Here is a 16137-nt window from a genome sequence, read left to right on the forward strand (position 1 = left end):
CCCCCCGCCAGATTAGGATGGCGGGGGGGAAGGCGGCGGACAGAAAGACCGTCCGCCGCTTTCCCACCGCGGTCGCCTTGCGGTAATAGGAAAATATGGTGGCGGTGTCCAATGGACACCGCCAGCCATATTACGATGTCTGCATGGATGGGCCTTTCCGCGGCGGCAATGCCGCCACGGAAAGGCAGGCGGTGATTGCTGTGGGGGCCCCCTGCGGGACACCCTGTTGATGCCAGTGTTGGGGGAGGACAGGGGGGTACCTATGGTACCCCCCACGTTTGCATATGCAAAGCAGCAGGCACCGCGCGGTGCCTGCCGCTTTGCATATGCAAATGCATGCCCAAATGTTTATCATTGTGGCGGGTGGTGCAGAGTGCACCGCCCGCCACAATGATAAACATGTAGGATGTGCCCGCCACTGTGGCGGGCACATCCTAATCCTCCCTACGGGACCCCCGCACTTATGGCGGGCGGTCCCGTTGTCCGTTAGGGTGGCGGGCGGACAAAGTCCGCCCACCATCCTAATGACCCCTAAGCATCTAATTGCCTACCGCCTAAAACACCCCTATTCACAGGGGCGGCTCCTTCACTATGGCGGAGGAGTGTCGCCCCACTGCCTTTAAACAGTGAGAAGCAGAAACCTAAAATGATAATAACTTGCTGTTATTATCATTTTAGTTCTGCTTCCTGCTGCTTTTCGGGAGCGGGAGTGAGCGGGAGTGAGCGGGGCTGCTCTGCTCTTTGAGCAGGGCAGTGGCAGAGAGGTTTGCCTCTTCAAGTTTGCAATGACTGTTTGGTCAGCCCTCTCGGGCCGCCCAAACCAGTCATGTGCACTTTACCCTGCATGTTGAACAAGCCCAGGGTCCCATTCCCTGGTTGAGTGTCAAACCAGGACGCTACAAACCAATCACAAAGCTGCCCAATCACAACGCTGCTGCAGCGTTGTGATTGGTTAGTGGGGCCTGCTTCCTGTTCCTCAATGTGCTCAAAGAGAGCAGGAGCAGAGACGCGGGGCGCAGCCGGTGGCAAGGTAAATTTATTAAAACAAATTATGTTTACATATAATGTATCCCCCGCAACCCATCTCCCCGTGCGATACCCGCAACCTCCACCCCGGTTCCATCTCCCACGCCCGGCCGCCTCTGCCTATTCATCTCTTCCAGTAACTTATGCAGCACCCACCCTGTGAGAGCAGACTCCTTTTGGAGTGTATGCCACTGACATCATTTAGGGGTTGCAGTTGCGACTCCTGGCTTACCCCTAGCGACCTCTGGCACTTCCTTTGTGACTCCTAGCTTTAGGGGTGGCAAAACCAGTGGCGGAAACACAGTGGAAGCTTATCATTATGGACGTCAGTTGGGGCTTCATTCACTTTGTTTTCTGTCAATTTTTTTAATACACTAATAATAAATTATATTAAATATTCACTATTAGTAAAATAAAATATGGAGTACAATTAGCTGGAATATAACTTTCCCTGTCTGGTGAGGTAAGTAACAAAATGCTTTTGCAAGAAAATTGTGTGCGTGCTTGCGGGTGAGTGTGTGTTTACATAAAAGCGAGTGTGCGGGTGTGAATGTGTGTGTGTATGTCTGAGCATGTGTATGTCAGTGAAAGTGAAGGTCAAAGGACGCGTGATGTCACTTTTGCTACTCCTGGCATTTTGGTGAGTTGACGTCCATGGTGCAGTATGCAACGAAGATGTGCGGCCAGAGTCACATATTTCCAACTGGAACAGGGTACTCACCAAAACCAGAATTCTTCTTTTAAAATCGTAAAAATGTCCTGTTAGCCACAGACTCTGCTGCAAATCCTTTAATTTACCTGAACATTTTGCTGAGGTCCCTTAATGTGAAGATATAGTGACAGCGCTCCGAAGTCCCCAAGAAGGCGCTCCTCATGCGTTCCTGCAGCTCCACGGAGATAGTCGTGATGGCCATCAGCAGCTCCTGCAGGTGGTCATTCATTGAAGCCATTAGGCTGCCGGCCTAGGTGGAAGCATTAGAATGAGAGCCTTCAGTACCTCACAGTCTAACACCAGGGCTGAGGACTCGCACCTACATAAGGCAAGTGCCGCAGTTTAAGGCAATAAAGACTGCTTTCTAGGCTGAGGCAAGACAAGGCCAGCAATACCTCAGAGATGACGTGCATCTGTGAGACCTAAACCTTTCTATGTAATAATCAAGAAGTGCTTCTTTGTTGATTGTATAATCTATATTTTAAAGACATGCACGAAAATTCTCAAACAAAATCTCTCAAGCCATAGAGGTCTCAGAAACAAAGCAGGGCCCAGAAACAAATGATTTGCATTTATGGATGCTGTGACTCTATGCAAAACATCTAGTAATTAATAGGGTTGTGCGAAACTTGCATAATTTGCATATTTACGTAAAATGTCAGGAAATTATGCAAAATTATGTGTTATTACTCTTAAAAAGTTTTCACAAAGAAGCATAGGAAATGGAGCCTCTGTACCATACTATCGACTCAGCGGGGGTTGAATATTTGCAGACTAGTAAACAGAATATCGTTTTTTTCGATGATGAAAACCCATATAATAATTTGAGATTTTAGCACTAACAGAATAATCCATCAATTGTTTTACTTTCTCAAATGTCCTGATTGATCAACTGCAGTGGACTCTTTGACACATCAGAATATTTCAAATAATTGAATAATCACAGACATGAGTCCAAGCGAGGGACATGGTTTTACACTAAAGGTATGCGCCGTTCTGGTACATTGAGGCCACAGGCTTCATCAGTTCACCTCTTCCATGAGCTGCAGTCTGGAAGGTTTCTTGATGTCTTATTTTTGAATCAGAAGACTGTCATTAGACATAAAAATCCACCTATCTGTTCAAAATTTATATCGACAATTAATAGATCAGCTTTCCAACACTGTGTTCTATCACCTTTCACTAAATCGACATTTATGACATTTTCTATCAGTTCTCTATCAAAAAATACAAAAGAAGGATTTCACATGTGTTTTGTAGCATTTCTACTGTACTTTCCAACCTTTTGATGAGGCCAGAAAGGTATCTAAAGTAAAGTATATTTAGACTCTAATATTAAGCTTAAAGTATTTATGAAAATATTAAATCAAAATGTTACAAAAGGTAATTTTGGATTTGGATACATTTGGATTTATCCTGGTAGGGAAGGGCTGAAACATTAAAAATGATGATTACTCCACTTGTTAACTGTCTAGCCAGTATGCTACCAATGACACTCTCAAATGACTTCCTGAGTAGGATCTATAAGCTTTTTAATTCGTTCCTCTGGCAAGGTAAGAGACCCAGAATATCCATGAAAAAACTTCAATTACCAAAAGAAAAAGGTGGTCTCGCCTTCCGAACTTTAGGAACTGCCAAACCGCTTATCTTTATAAACAAGGATCTAACTGGCTACTTCCCCAAGCTGACTACACCCCAGTCTGGTTGGACATAGAAAGATCAATCATTAACGATATGCCTTTGCCTGCTCTCCTCACTATAGGTATGTCCTCCATCCCCCATTCTACACATATCTTGCTAAATACTAAAAGGGCCCTGTTACGTCTGGATCATATCTTTGCTGTAAAAATTAACAAATCCAACTTGACCTCTCTCTGGCGCAACCCGAGCCTGAGAATTGAAGGAGAGATGCTCCTTTGGGAACAGTGGTATAAAAATGGCATACATCTAGTCAAAGACCTCTTTACAGAGACTCTCCCTTTGCCTTTCTCCGAGCTTCAGAATCAACACAAGCTAAACTTGATAGATTTTTATAAATTCTTAAAACTAAAGTCACTCCTCACGCTACACTCTATAAAACATTCCGATCCTTCGATCCTCTCAAGGATGCTTCAGCTACTAAAGTCAGGACACACCGTTTCTAAAAGAAACAAACTCTTATCTCCTTATCCTCGTAAAACCTCACATGAAGTGTGAAGTAAAATGGGAATCCAAACCTAACTCCTGTGAAATCACATTCGACTGGAAGAAGATACATATCACTCCCTTCTCAAATAAAATCTCTCCATTACTATCCCACACCAAGCCTATGCTAATAAACAGGACATTTTGAACCCCGAGAAGATCTTTAAACTTAACCTCAGCCAGAGCCCTACATGCTGGAATTGTAATTCCCATGTTGGTAACCTTTTCCACGTGCTCTTCCAATGCCCTATACCACAAACATACTGGCATAAGGTTTACAAATGCATAAGCAAAACATTCAACATAGTCCCCCCAAGGGAATTGTTTTTTTATTCGAGACATATAGTGCATTTTCCAACACAATGACTTTATTGAACATGAAGAAACCTGCAAGGAGGCCTCGGATTGAGGTTATTAGACCAACTAGTATGAATGGATTTGCTAGGATACCTACATTCAGCCACAGACATGGCTAAAAAACACAAAATGTTTTGCAACTATTTTGTTGGCCTTTCATCTTCAATTGAATACACATAAAATATAATGAGAAACTGTCAATGAAAAACAAATGCAAGTTAAAGTAATCAGTGGGAAATGCACTCGTTTGACAGCTCATATGGTTAATGTCATCACTGTCATAGCGCTACAGTATAGAATATAGACGTACATCTATAGTGCAATGAGGTCCTATTTTACAACTGAAAGCACTTTGAATGCAATTGATTATTAAGACATTGTATTACACATAGTATAATATAATGCTGCAAAATCTGCTAATAGATTTAGGGGATTGTTATGATGTCAGGAGTTCCGTTGCAGTCTGAGGACCGACCAACCGACCTCCAGTCAGCAGTCCCGACACCGCAATTACAATGCAGTGTTGTGAGCTCCCATTTTTTGATGGTAGCTCGTGCTACAGTTGGAAACCAGCCATAGCACGAGCTCCCATGAAGAAATGGGAGCTTCTGTAAATCCCTTCATCATGTGGCAGGCATCTCACTGTGTCTGCCACACCGTGCACGGACTAACAGGGTGGCACCTTACTGGAGGCCACTGAGGGATGGAGGCCCTGCTAAGGCCCCCCAAAGTCGCTTTCTGACGGGAAACAACCGTTACATCGCAACTTTTACAACGCACTTCTATTACAACGCAACTTTTACAACGCTGGATCCATTACATCGCATGCCTTTACAACGCATGACATTACATAGCAGATGCTATTACAACGCATGCCATTACAACGTAAGTATAGGTAAGTATATCATTTTTTTTAATTTTATTTAATATTATTTAATTAATTTAATTAATATTAATTATAAATAAATATATTAAGTTATGTTTTTTTATATTATAAATTAAATATATTAATTTAAGTGATTTTAAAAATAAGTATGAGTATAGGAGTATATGTTTTGGGGTACTGAGGTATATGTTTTGGGGTGTTTGGGTATTTTTAGGTTTCAGGGCTGGGTTTGGGTTTTGGGGTACAGGGGTATTTTTAGGTTTTAGGGCTGGGTTTGGGTTTTGGGGTACAGGGGTATTTTTAGGTTTCAGGGTTAGGTTTGGGTTTTGAGGTACAGGGGTATTTTTAGGTTTTAGGGCTAGATTTGAGTTTTGGGGTACAGGGGTATTTTTAGGTTTTAGGGCTGGGTTTGGGTTTTGGGGTACAGGGGTATTTTTAGGTTTTAGGGCTGGGTTTGGGTTTTGGGGTACAGGGGTATTTTTAGGTTTTAGGGCTGGGTTTGGGTTTTGGGGTACAGGGGTATTTTTAGGTTTCAGGGCTGGGTTTGGGTTTTGGGGTACAGGGGTATTTTTAGGTTTCAGGGCTGGGTTTTGGTTTTGGGGTACAGGGGTATTTTTAGGTTTTAGGGCTGGGTTTGGGTTTTGGGGTACAGGGGTATTTTTAGGTTTCAGGGCTGGGTTTGGGTTTTGGGGTACCGGGGTATTTTTAGGTTTCAGGGTTGGGTTTGGGTTTTGGGGCACAGGGGTATTTTTAGGTTTCAGGGCTGGGTTTGGGCTTTGGGGTACAGGGGTATTTTTAGGTTTTAGGGCTGGGTTTGGGTTTTGGGGTACAGGGGTATTTTTAGGTTTCAGGGTTGGGTTTGGGTTTTGAGGTACAGGGGTATTTTTAGGTTTTAGGGCTGGGTTTGGGTTTTGGGGTACAGGGGTATTTTTAGGTTTTAGGGCTGGGTTTGGGTTTTGGGGTACAGGGGTATTTTTAGGTTTTAGGGCTGGGTTTGGGTTTTGGGGTACAGGGGTAGTTTTATGTTTTAGGGCTGGGTTTGGGTTTTGGGGTACAGGGGTATTTTTAGGTTTCAGGGCTGGGTTTGGGTTTTTGGGGTACAGGGGTATTTTTAGGTTTCAGGGCTGGGTTTGGGTTTTGGGGTACAGGGGTATTTTTAGGTTTTAGGGCTGGGTTTGGGTTTTGGGGTACAGGGGTATTTTTAGGTTTCAGGGCTGGGTTTGGGTTTTGGGGTACAGGGGTATTTTTAGGTTTCAGGGCTGGGTTTGGGTTTTGGGGTACAGGGGTATTTTTAGGTTTCAGGGCTGGGTTTGGGTTTTGGGGTACAGGGGTATTTTTAGGTTTCAGGGTTGGGTTTGGGTTTTGGGGTACAGGGGTATTTTTAGGTTTTAGGGCTGGGTTTGGGTTTTGGGGTACAGGGGTATTTTTAGGTTTCAGGGCTGGGTTTGGGTTTTGGGGTACAGGGGTATTTTTAGGTTTTAGGGCTGGTTTTGGGGTACAGGGGTATTTTTAGGATTCAGTTTTTTTTAAAAAACGACTTAAAATAAATTAAATTAATTAAATTATATTAATTACAATTTTTAAATTAATTAAATTAAATTAATTAAATAAAATTAATTTTTAAAACTTCATTACAATTTTAAAATTAATTAAATTAAATTCATTAAATTAAATTAATTACAATTTTTAAATAAATTAAATTAATAGAATTTAATTTATTAAATTAAATTATTTTCAATTTTAAAATTATTTAAATTAAATTAATTAAATTAAATTAATTAAATTAACTTCATTACATTTTAAAAAAAAGATATACTTACCTATACTTACGTTGTAATGGCATACGTTGTAATAGCATCTGCTATGTAATGACATGCGTTGTAAAGGCATGCATTGTAATGGATCCTGCGTTGTAAAAATCGCGTTGTAATGGTATGCGATGTAAAATTATGCGTTGTAACGCCATACTTCCCTTTCTGACAGGCTTTTTATGTTGGAAAGCTCGACATGAAAAGCCTGTCGGTAGTGCCGGTAGTGCCGCATTAAGGAGGCAGCAGTTCCCGCTCCAGGAGGAGCATTGTAAAACCCGCAGCAACCCGCAGCAACTCCGCACGGGACTCCACTGACCAGGAGCCCGTGCGTGAACACCAGTGCACGGACGCACGCCCACCCGCCCACCGGCCTTCAAAACAACACCAGTTTGACGCAGCGCGGGACGCAGCGCGGGACCAACGCCGGACGAAGCCCGGACAAAGGGCGGACAGTCTGTGACAGTCCGGGACAGGCAGGGACTGGGCTGGGCCAAGTCCCTTGGATATATAACTAAGGTACTGTGAGATTTGCCTGTAACTAACAGTGTGGTGTAGTGATCCGGAGTTATGGGGAAACGGAAACTGATAGAAGACTCTGGCGAATCAGTAGGCGGGGTACTAAAGGGTGGGAAAAAAGCAAAAAAATGTAAAGTTAAATCTAAGCGAATGCCTAACGCAGGTGCCAATTGTGTCATGGATCGAATAGATGGTCTGATACAAGACTGTGGGGACATACTGACCCCAGCACCTAAAATTGCTGAGAAACCTGATGACGGGACTATAAAAACAGGGTCTGATCTGCACAATAGGCAGGAAAAGGGTGTGGTGAAAATTCCAGACATGTTTTTGGGGAAATCTGTAGTGGGGACAGGGGTTAACATTGTACCTAATGTTGAGAATCAGTCACGTGTTGAACAACCAAATCCACCTGTAGAATCTGATGCTAGTATTGTGGACTTGGAACCCTTATTTAGTTGCAACAGGTTCTCTGTTTTGTCACAGATAGGGAATGAGGACTCAGTAGGAGTCCCGTTGACGCCTACCATTATTGAAAATTCCATATCTGTGCCTGGCCATATTGATGCACCAGTGCCCCCCGAGCATACAACCAGTTCTCTTTGGGTAATTATCAAACAACTGTGTGGTATGGTGGAGACGTTGCAAGTCAAAATTGATCTCCTGACTGTCACAGTTAATGCCCAAAAAGATTCATCAGGACAAGGTACATCCAACCAAATAAAACTTCGAATGACAGGCCCAGTGATTAACAGCGCGGCTGGAGGAAAGATCTGTGCTCCGCCTGCTTCCTTGCCAGCTACTCCACTTATATCCAGCTTGTTGTCAAGGAAAGAAAGGGGGAATACCCACTCGATAGACAATCCGCATGTAAGGGGGAATAGTTTGTCAAAGTCGCCCAAAAGTGTGTCCACAAAACATAATATCTTACAAGTGGACAGGAATAGAAAGGGTGAGAACAAAAAGGAAAATTGGCAGCAAGAGCTAAGGTTGAGTTCCCTTAAGCCATTTAGTCTCCATCGAAATTATCACCGTAATTACACACAGGCGGTTTATATGGTGAACGTTCCTAAAATACCTATGGGACGGGACCATGAGACTCCGGATTCCTTAACTAATAAGACAATCCATTGGATTAGGCATATCAGGGGGTGTAGGTCTGTTATCAGGGAGGACATCTTAAAAACCTCTAGAATTACATCTCCTGGCATCACCTATGATTGCATTGAGGTAGTCCTAAAAAACCAGAAGATAGCAGAGGGCTTGCTAGCCCTGGAATACAGAACTTGTTCCCCAGACAACTCCCGGATACAAATGAGATCACAACCGTATCAGAGTAGGATACTGGTAAGAGAACCGATCGAGAGGAGTATAGACATGCCTAATTCTGGTTTGGACAGTAACGATTGACTCCAGACCCAGAATGGTGAAGCATCATTAAGGGAGACAAGTAATGACGAGGTCCCAAACTATGCACTAACTGTAATGAACCCCACCTTCCCCAACACAGAACCCCCCACTCTTAGGGTTGTTAAATGCACAGAATAAAGTATCAGACACCATTGAGGATAATAATAAATCTATAAATCCCCCTGTTCCTACCGGGACACTTCTTTCCTGGAACATTGCCGGACTGAGAACGAAAATGGACTCCCCAGAGTGGGCTTCTTTTATCAGCCGGCACGAAATATGTTTATTCCAGGAAACCTGGGCTCTAGAGCAATTGCATTACCCAGGATATTTAAATTATGGAGTCCTAGCAGGAAAAAAAGGGAAAGGTCGCCCGTCTGGCGGCCTGGCGATCTGGATCAAACAAGACCTCGCTGTAATGGTTAAGGTAATTCCTTCCAAGCACAGGGATCTCCAGGTCCTTTTGCTGGAGTTTGCGAAACGAGACCCTATTTACATATATAATGTATATGCCAGAAGTACCGGGGGAAAGAACTCGGAAATTTTAACACTTCTAGAGGAACATCTAGAAAGTAATCCTCTCCACCCTACCAATATTATTATAGGGGGAGATTTTAACGTAACTTTCGAACCTCTCCTGAACGACAATTGGGACCTTTTAGACTAAGAAGATTAGAGCATGGGGGGTCCCCAAACTGGATTTAGCACCCATTAAAAGATGGACCCAAATTACTATTCAACTTAACTCTCTGTGCCTAAACAAAGGACTCAGATCTGCCAACGGTAGAACACCGAGTGATAAAGGGGGAGCTAGTACATTTAAGACTGGCCCCCGGCAGAGTAGAATAGACTATATTCTTGTCAGCCTGAGTCTGTGGAGGTATCTGCAGGATATGCAAATTATAGACAGAGTAGAGAGTGATCATAATCCCCTATCGGTCAAAATATCTTATTGGGAACCACCAGCTGCGTCAGAAAGGGTGTCTGATGCCGCTACCCAGGCGGACGTGAGTGAGGAGCGTCCCATTATTGGAAACGATAGTGTAACCAGGATACATGAGGCTTTTTTTAAGGACCTACGAACAGTGTTTGTCAAGCCTTCCCTAAAAAGTGGTTCTTGTAAACAATTCTCCCCACGCTGGTATTCAGTGGATTGCAGGCAGGCTCGCCTGGAGCTAGGTAGAGCCCTTAAAAATGGCTCGAGTATAGATGTTCGTGAAGCTAGGGCAGCGTATAAATCGGCCATTTATAAATCCAAGCGTTTGTGGGATGAGCAGAGGTGGGCAGACCTGCAGGAAGCAGGACAACATTAAGACCCTCGAAAGTTCTGGAACATCTATACTATTGGTATGGATAGTAACATTGATAAACCACAGAACTGGGTTCCGCAGGACAAATGGGTATCCCATTTTAAACCTCAGTTTGCGATGGCAGCAGGGCAAGATTGCTCTGCAAAGGTGTCTTCTACACCTTTTTTTGAGGATCCTTTTACCCTGGGGGATGTTCAGCTGGCACTAGATAACGTTGTTCCTGGTAAAGTGCCAGGAATAGACGGCATCCCAGCTGATTTATTTCTACAGGATAGGGATTCTTGGGGACCATATATATTACTATTGGCAAATGCAGTGGCAAGGGGAGCATCGGTCCCCTTCTCGTGGAAAGGGGCCGAAATAATTCCAGTCTACAAGAAGGGGGACAAATCCCAGCCTGGAAATTATCGACCAATTAGTTTGATCGACACTACCCAGAAGATCATTGGTAGGCTTATTTTAAATAAGGTTCAGGACTGGGAAAGGGAGCATAGCATTTTGTCTCACTTGCAGGCTGGTTTTAGAACTTGCGTTAGCACGGTCGACCAAGTTATGCATTTCACTATGCTATACTGGAAGACCGTCCTAATTGGCAAAGGCAGCCTCTATGCCGCCTTTATAGATTTAAGGGCAGCGTTTGATTTGGTCCCTCGCCATACACTATGGAAAGTACTTAATGAAATGGGAATGCCAGGGGAACTTTTGTCTTTAATAAGTAAGCTCCACCAGGAGAACTTTGCCCAGATTAGGTGGGGTGGTCCTGGTAATGTTACACCACAGTTCCCGGTAGAAACAGGTGTCCGCCAAGGTTGTGTCCTGGCACCAACATTATTTTCTTTATATATAAATGATGTTGCAAAAATTTTAATTGATTCTAATGTTGATGCTCCTATTCTCGCTGGAGGTAAAATCCCCATATTAATGTTTGCAGACGATTGTCTTATAGTTTCTAAAACCCCGAGCGGGTTACAGAAGGCTCTGATAATTTTCGAGGATTTCTGTGTCGCTCGTGGTTTGGAAGTTAATGTTCTCAAATCTAAGTACATGTCTTTTAATGCTCCTAAAGCCAACAGAGGTACTGTCCATATGAGTAGCGGCCCACTCGAGAAGGTACAGGCATTTAGTTATTTGGGTATCTGTATTCAACAGGACTTGTCCTGGAGGCAACAGATTGATTTGGCTACCCTGAAGCACCGCCAACTTTCAGGAGCTTTGACTATAGAGCATTCTAGGTCCTTGACCAAACCAATAAGTCCGGTGTTAGCGGTTTACAATGGCAAGGTAGTTAGTTCTACTCTTTATGGTGTGGAAATGTGGGGAAATGAAAGGCTAAAGGGGATGACTGTTTCCGAAAACTCATTTCTCAGGAAACTAATAAGGTTACCACAAAGTACCCCATTGAATCCCCTGTTTTATGATATGGGTATATCACCAATAGCCCTAATCGCATCTTTGCGCCCTATATTATATTGGCGGCGTATTTGGACTACACCTGAACTGGAAACATACACCAGTGGGCTGCTGGACGTGATAAATAGCGACGGTTCCCGGAAAGTTAAATGGCTGGGACACATTCAAAATCTTTTCATTGAGCTAGGACTAGGCGAACTGTGGAAGGACCCATTGCACGCCAGGTTCCCACTGAAGAAGACGCTAAAGACTTTGTATTGGAACTTGGTGGCTACAAAGATTTTTAGTACTACTCCTTCACAGTCTCTTACAGGTCTATTCTTAGAAATCAAAGATTGTCCCAAGCTCGAGGACTTCTGGGATGTCATTACGAAACCTCTTGACCGAAAGCTCTACTTTCAGTTAAGAGTGGGAAGTCTCCCTATAAGGGCATTCTCAAATAGATGGTCCTGTGGGGGCAAGGTGGCCTGTCCAGCTTGCACAGATGTTACTGAAACTGTTGGCCATCTTTTGTTCGAGTGCCCATTGTATGCAGCGCCGAGACGGAAGTGGCTAAAACCGATGTGTAGGTCATTGGGAACAAGGAAAGGAATGTTTGCAGTTAGACTTATCCGGACTAGTCCTAATATGTCTGTGTATATGGCTGTGGCGAAATTCTTAGGATGGGCATGGTCGATTAGAGCCCGACTTTTGAATGAATAACACATTACATAAAGTCGCAGGCTAAGTACCCCTGTTGAGAGTAATATTTTGCACATTTGTACAGTTTTTGTAATGATTTTACCTATTTATCATGATATTTATAGTTTGATTTTATAATGGTTTTATATTGGTTTTAATACTAAAGGTTTACACATGTACTTTTATGTATTGAACTTGCTTTTATGACAATTGTCGAATAAAGCTGACTTGACTTGAAAAGCCTGTCGGAAACCGGCATCATAATCCCAATTGCGGAAACGCCGTCCATAGGGGATCATGAAGAGTTTCCCACTGGCTGACACGCTCCTTGAGCCCGTCGGAAGCCGGTCTGAAAGACCGACCGGTTTACATTCGACCTCCTACAACATAATTGGGCGGTTGGACAGAAAATCTACCATATCGATAAGTAAGCTTCCGACGAGAGGTCGGAGGCTTACCAACCGACAATGTAATAGGCCCCTTAGTGTTTAAGAGGAAATAAGTTCTATCAAAATACACATATTTATTACTACAGAATCAGATAGTACCTAGTGCAAGCCTTTTATGGTAAGTTTTCTTTAGAAGAATGCAGTTCTGGAACCCAGCTAGTAAACCTCTGACACGGCTACTCAAAAAGAATAAATATTGTTCACCAGGAAGTTAACGTGGTTCCATCAGTTACAGCCGACACTAGCTTTCTGGCAGCACTTACATTTGTAATTTACAAATTACACACTTTTACATTTCTGTCAGGTAGCAGGCACCCTAGAAGGAAGTTTTTTTTCTTTCTTATGTACACCTGGGCTCATAGAGCAGGGGAACTGGATGCAGCAAACTTAAAACTAATAGCTGTGCTGCAGAGAACACTTCTTCATGGTCCAGTCAGCATAAGAAGCTGTGAACAGGATCCTGCACACTGTTTCTAGAAAACGTGCACATATAGGTTTCCCCTTCAGGCTTGCAGTCTCAACTACCACCCTTTTTATGTCTTATCACAGGATGGGGTTGGGTTTGTGAGTTTTCCTAGACCCACCATGTTATGAATTGTGAAAGGGTGGGGTATGGCTCCAGGCCCACATTTACATGTAGTCATTGGCACTACAAAACTCAGTCTGAAGTGACCAGGGAGTATCAGGGGTGAAGGGTCATCTTTACAGACATGTTATCAGGTGTGGAGCTCAGAATAAAATGTTATGGCTTTGCCAGACTGATGACCTCTAAGACCTCAGGAATGATACAGACTGCCTGTCCATAGCTAAGCATGTGCATGCCCACAGAAAGCCCGGAAAAGGAAAGCGTGTGACTGGATTAGTGCTTTTCCAGGCTTTATACCAATATTCACATGCACAGCTATGCAGGCATTTTTTTACTTAACTTCATAAGAGTGAGGAGGTTGCAACCCTGGTACCCTAAATTGAGGAGCTGCCACTGAGCCATGGGCGAAGGCCTATTGTGGTCTACTGTGGACCATACTAAAAACTTGCAGTGGGCTTATAGCCAATGTATTTCTCACCATTTGTGGGCTTTATTGTCACTCTGATTTGCCTGCTTCTAATTCAGTTATGCATTTAAGTAATTGGGGTATTAGTTGAGGTGGGTGAGAACCCCACCTCGAAAAACAATCACAATCCTTGTCAGGGTGAATCACTAAAGTCACTAAAGAAAAGATGTGCTTAACCCTCTGGCAGCTTTACACAAAGCAGTTAGGCTTAACTTAGAGGCAGCGTGCAAAGTATTTATGCAGCACTCAAACAGTAATAAAGTGAAAAAACAACACAAGAAAAATCATAAACAAATTTTGAAAAATAGAGACTATGTTATTAAATAAAATGGCAACAAAATTACAAAAATCAAATCGATAGACACAAGATATGATCATTTACACTTTAAATTAAAAATAGCGTTTGGACACAGGTACCAAGTTCTTTCCAGTAAAAAGAATACCTTCTGACTTTAAAACATTTATGGAGAAAATGTGGCCATAAATGAGACATCTGCAGGGCAAGCTGCAAGTTGGATCCGAAGTGAGGGCTGGCTATGGCGGGTTGCTAAAGAGAGGGGTCCCTGTGAGGCCATTCACAAAAGCGGGAAAGCTCTGAGTGGGCGAATTACATGCATTGGAGGAAAGCCTTGACCTGGCCGTATGCTGCTCGGCGCAGGTCTCAATAAAGCCCTCTATGTTCAGACTTAGAAACTTTTCTGGAAGTCAGATATCTTTCAGCGCTGCAAACCAGAAAGCTTAGGCCGACCAGTGATTCAACATCAATGGCGGTGACTACCACAACGATCTAGGTCTCTGACAGTTCTCCAGGCAGAAAGTAGCAGAAATGTTCTAAATCCACTACCTGCAGTTTGGGGACAGGTGGAGTACAAGCTAACACCAGCTCAGGGTTCAATACCTGGGGACACTACTTGAAGGTTAAGACTTACTCTAACAGAGGCCAGCAGCATGGTCCAGGGTATACCCAGTTGGAACTGGGTAGCTGGCCATTTGCAGGGAGAGCGTCCTCTAGAAGCTTGTTGAGTCCCTGCAGCTCAAACAGGAGGTCAGCCAATTGACCTTTGGAATCCCTTTTGTGGTCCTGGGATCCAGGCATTCAGGTTCTGTCTTTTATCAGGTTCTTCAGACAGCAGTGCCATCCTTCTTCTGATTTCTCACAAATCCAGTAGTGTTCTGAGGAAACATCTGGGGGGTTCACTCCAGCCTAAGGGTGGAGAGGCAAGCCTTTGCATACTACCTAAACCAGGTCTGGTCAGCTTCTCACCTCCTACTGGGTTTGGTGTCAGCCTGAATATCGAGACAAAGGAGAGGCAGGCCTGGGTGTGAGCTTCATCTGCCAGTGACACAGTAGGCATCCTTTAAAGCTCAAGAAGAGGCTGAACTAGCTTCCTCTTTGTTCTGGCCTAACTTTGCCTCTGTATTCTCACCTCCTAATATTTCATTCATACCTGTGGCTCATCAGCTTATCGGGCCAAAAGAAGGATCTTTTTTAATGTCTACCACAGTCAGCCCTACAAAAAAGGGTGAAACAATCAACCCATGTGTCTCCTGCACACGTCGCACGTTTCTGGCTGCATTTTTATGTAAACTTAGGTCACTTGAATTGTATTAAAATCATTTAGAATCTTTGTGGTCAGAAATTGTAGTTGGAAACAGATGACCTTCTCGATTTGACTTTTATCTTTTCAATGTAATACATGGTAGATAAAGACTTCAACTGGCCATGATGCATACTATTATTTTCTTTATTTGATAATGGTTGTTTTTTAGTTCTGTTATCGTTTTTCTTTTTGCCTATTCTTTGCCAGTTTGCATAATTCTATTACAACCTTTCATTAACTTTTGTAAAGAGCCTAAGTAGAAACTCCATAGAAATGCATCAAATAATACCTACATTTCTGGCCTCCCTCTTTCGAGAGAATACACAAACCAGCCATGAGCAACATCTCACTTCTTTCCATTCAGCTTACTTGAGCCTGGTACAAACAGTGCACAATTCCAAGGCCACTTCAGATGCCATGGCATGCTTTCTTTTTCTGCTCCGTGGTAAACAAATTAAACCATAGGACAGACTGTAAAGTACACATTTCATACTTCGCATCTTGAATGGCATAGAAGCTATACTCAGTGACCTCCTGGCCTTCACGTCCTTGTACAATAAGGAGTAACAAAGCACATTCATTTACCTTGGTGTCTGTCACCGGCTGGAGGAAGTGCGCACTCAGCATGGTACTGAAGATGCCAATCTGGTCTCTCTGGCTATGGAAGCAAACAAGCATTTCAGATAAGTGACAATAGCAGAGTCAGCTCAAGCATTCAGCTGTGAAATGTGA

The 16137-nt window shown here is 43.3% G+C and overlaps 1 protein-coding gene across 1 annotated transcript in view; it reads right to left on the reverse strand.

The window, feature by feature from the left end:
- The window catches only part of LOC147729701 (dynein axonemal heavy chain 17-like), a 1258223-nt gene that overhangs the window by 1073015 nt on the left and 169071 nt on the right, over positions 1 to 16137 (reverse strand). The window contains exons 14-15 of the mRNA XM_086954021.1: positions 15991 to 16063; positions 1825 to 1988 (exon numbers count right to left, since the gene is read on the reverse strand). Coding sequence (XP_086810147.1) covers positions 1825 to 1988; positions 15991 to 16063 — 237 coding nt within the window. The remainder of the gene's footprint in view (positions 1 to 1824; positions 1989 to 15990; positions 16064 to 16137) is intronic.

The sequence above is a fragment of the Lissotriton vulgaris genome, chromosome 2_1, assembly GCF_964263255.1.
Source record: "Lissotriton vulgaris chromosome 2_1, aLisVul1.2, whole genome shotgun sequence".
Lineage (NCBI taxonomy): Eukaryota > Metazoa > Chordata > Amphibia > Caudata > Salamandridae > Lissotriton > Lissotriton vulgaris.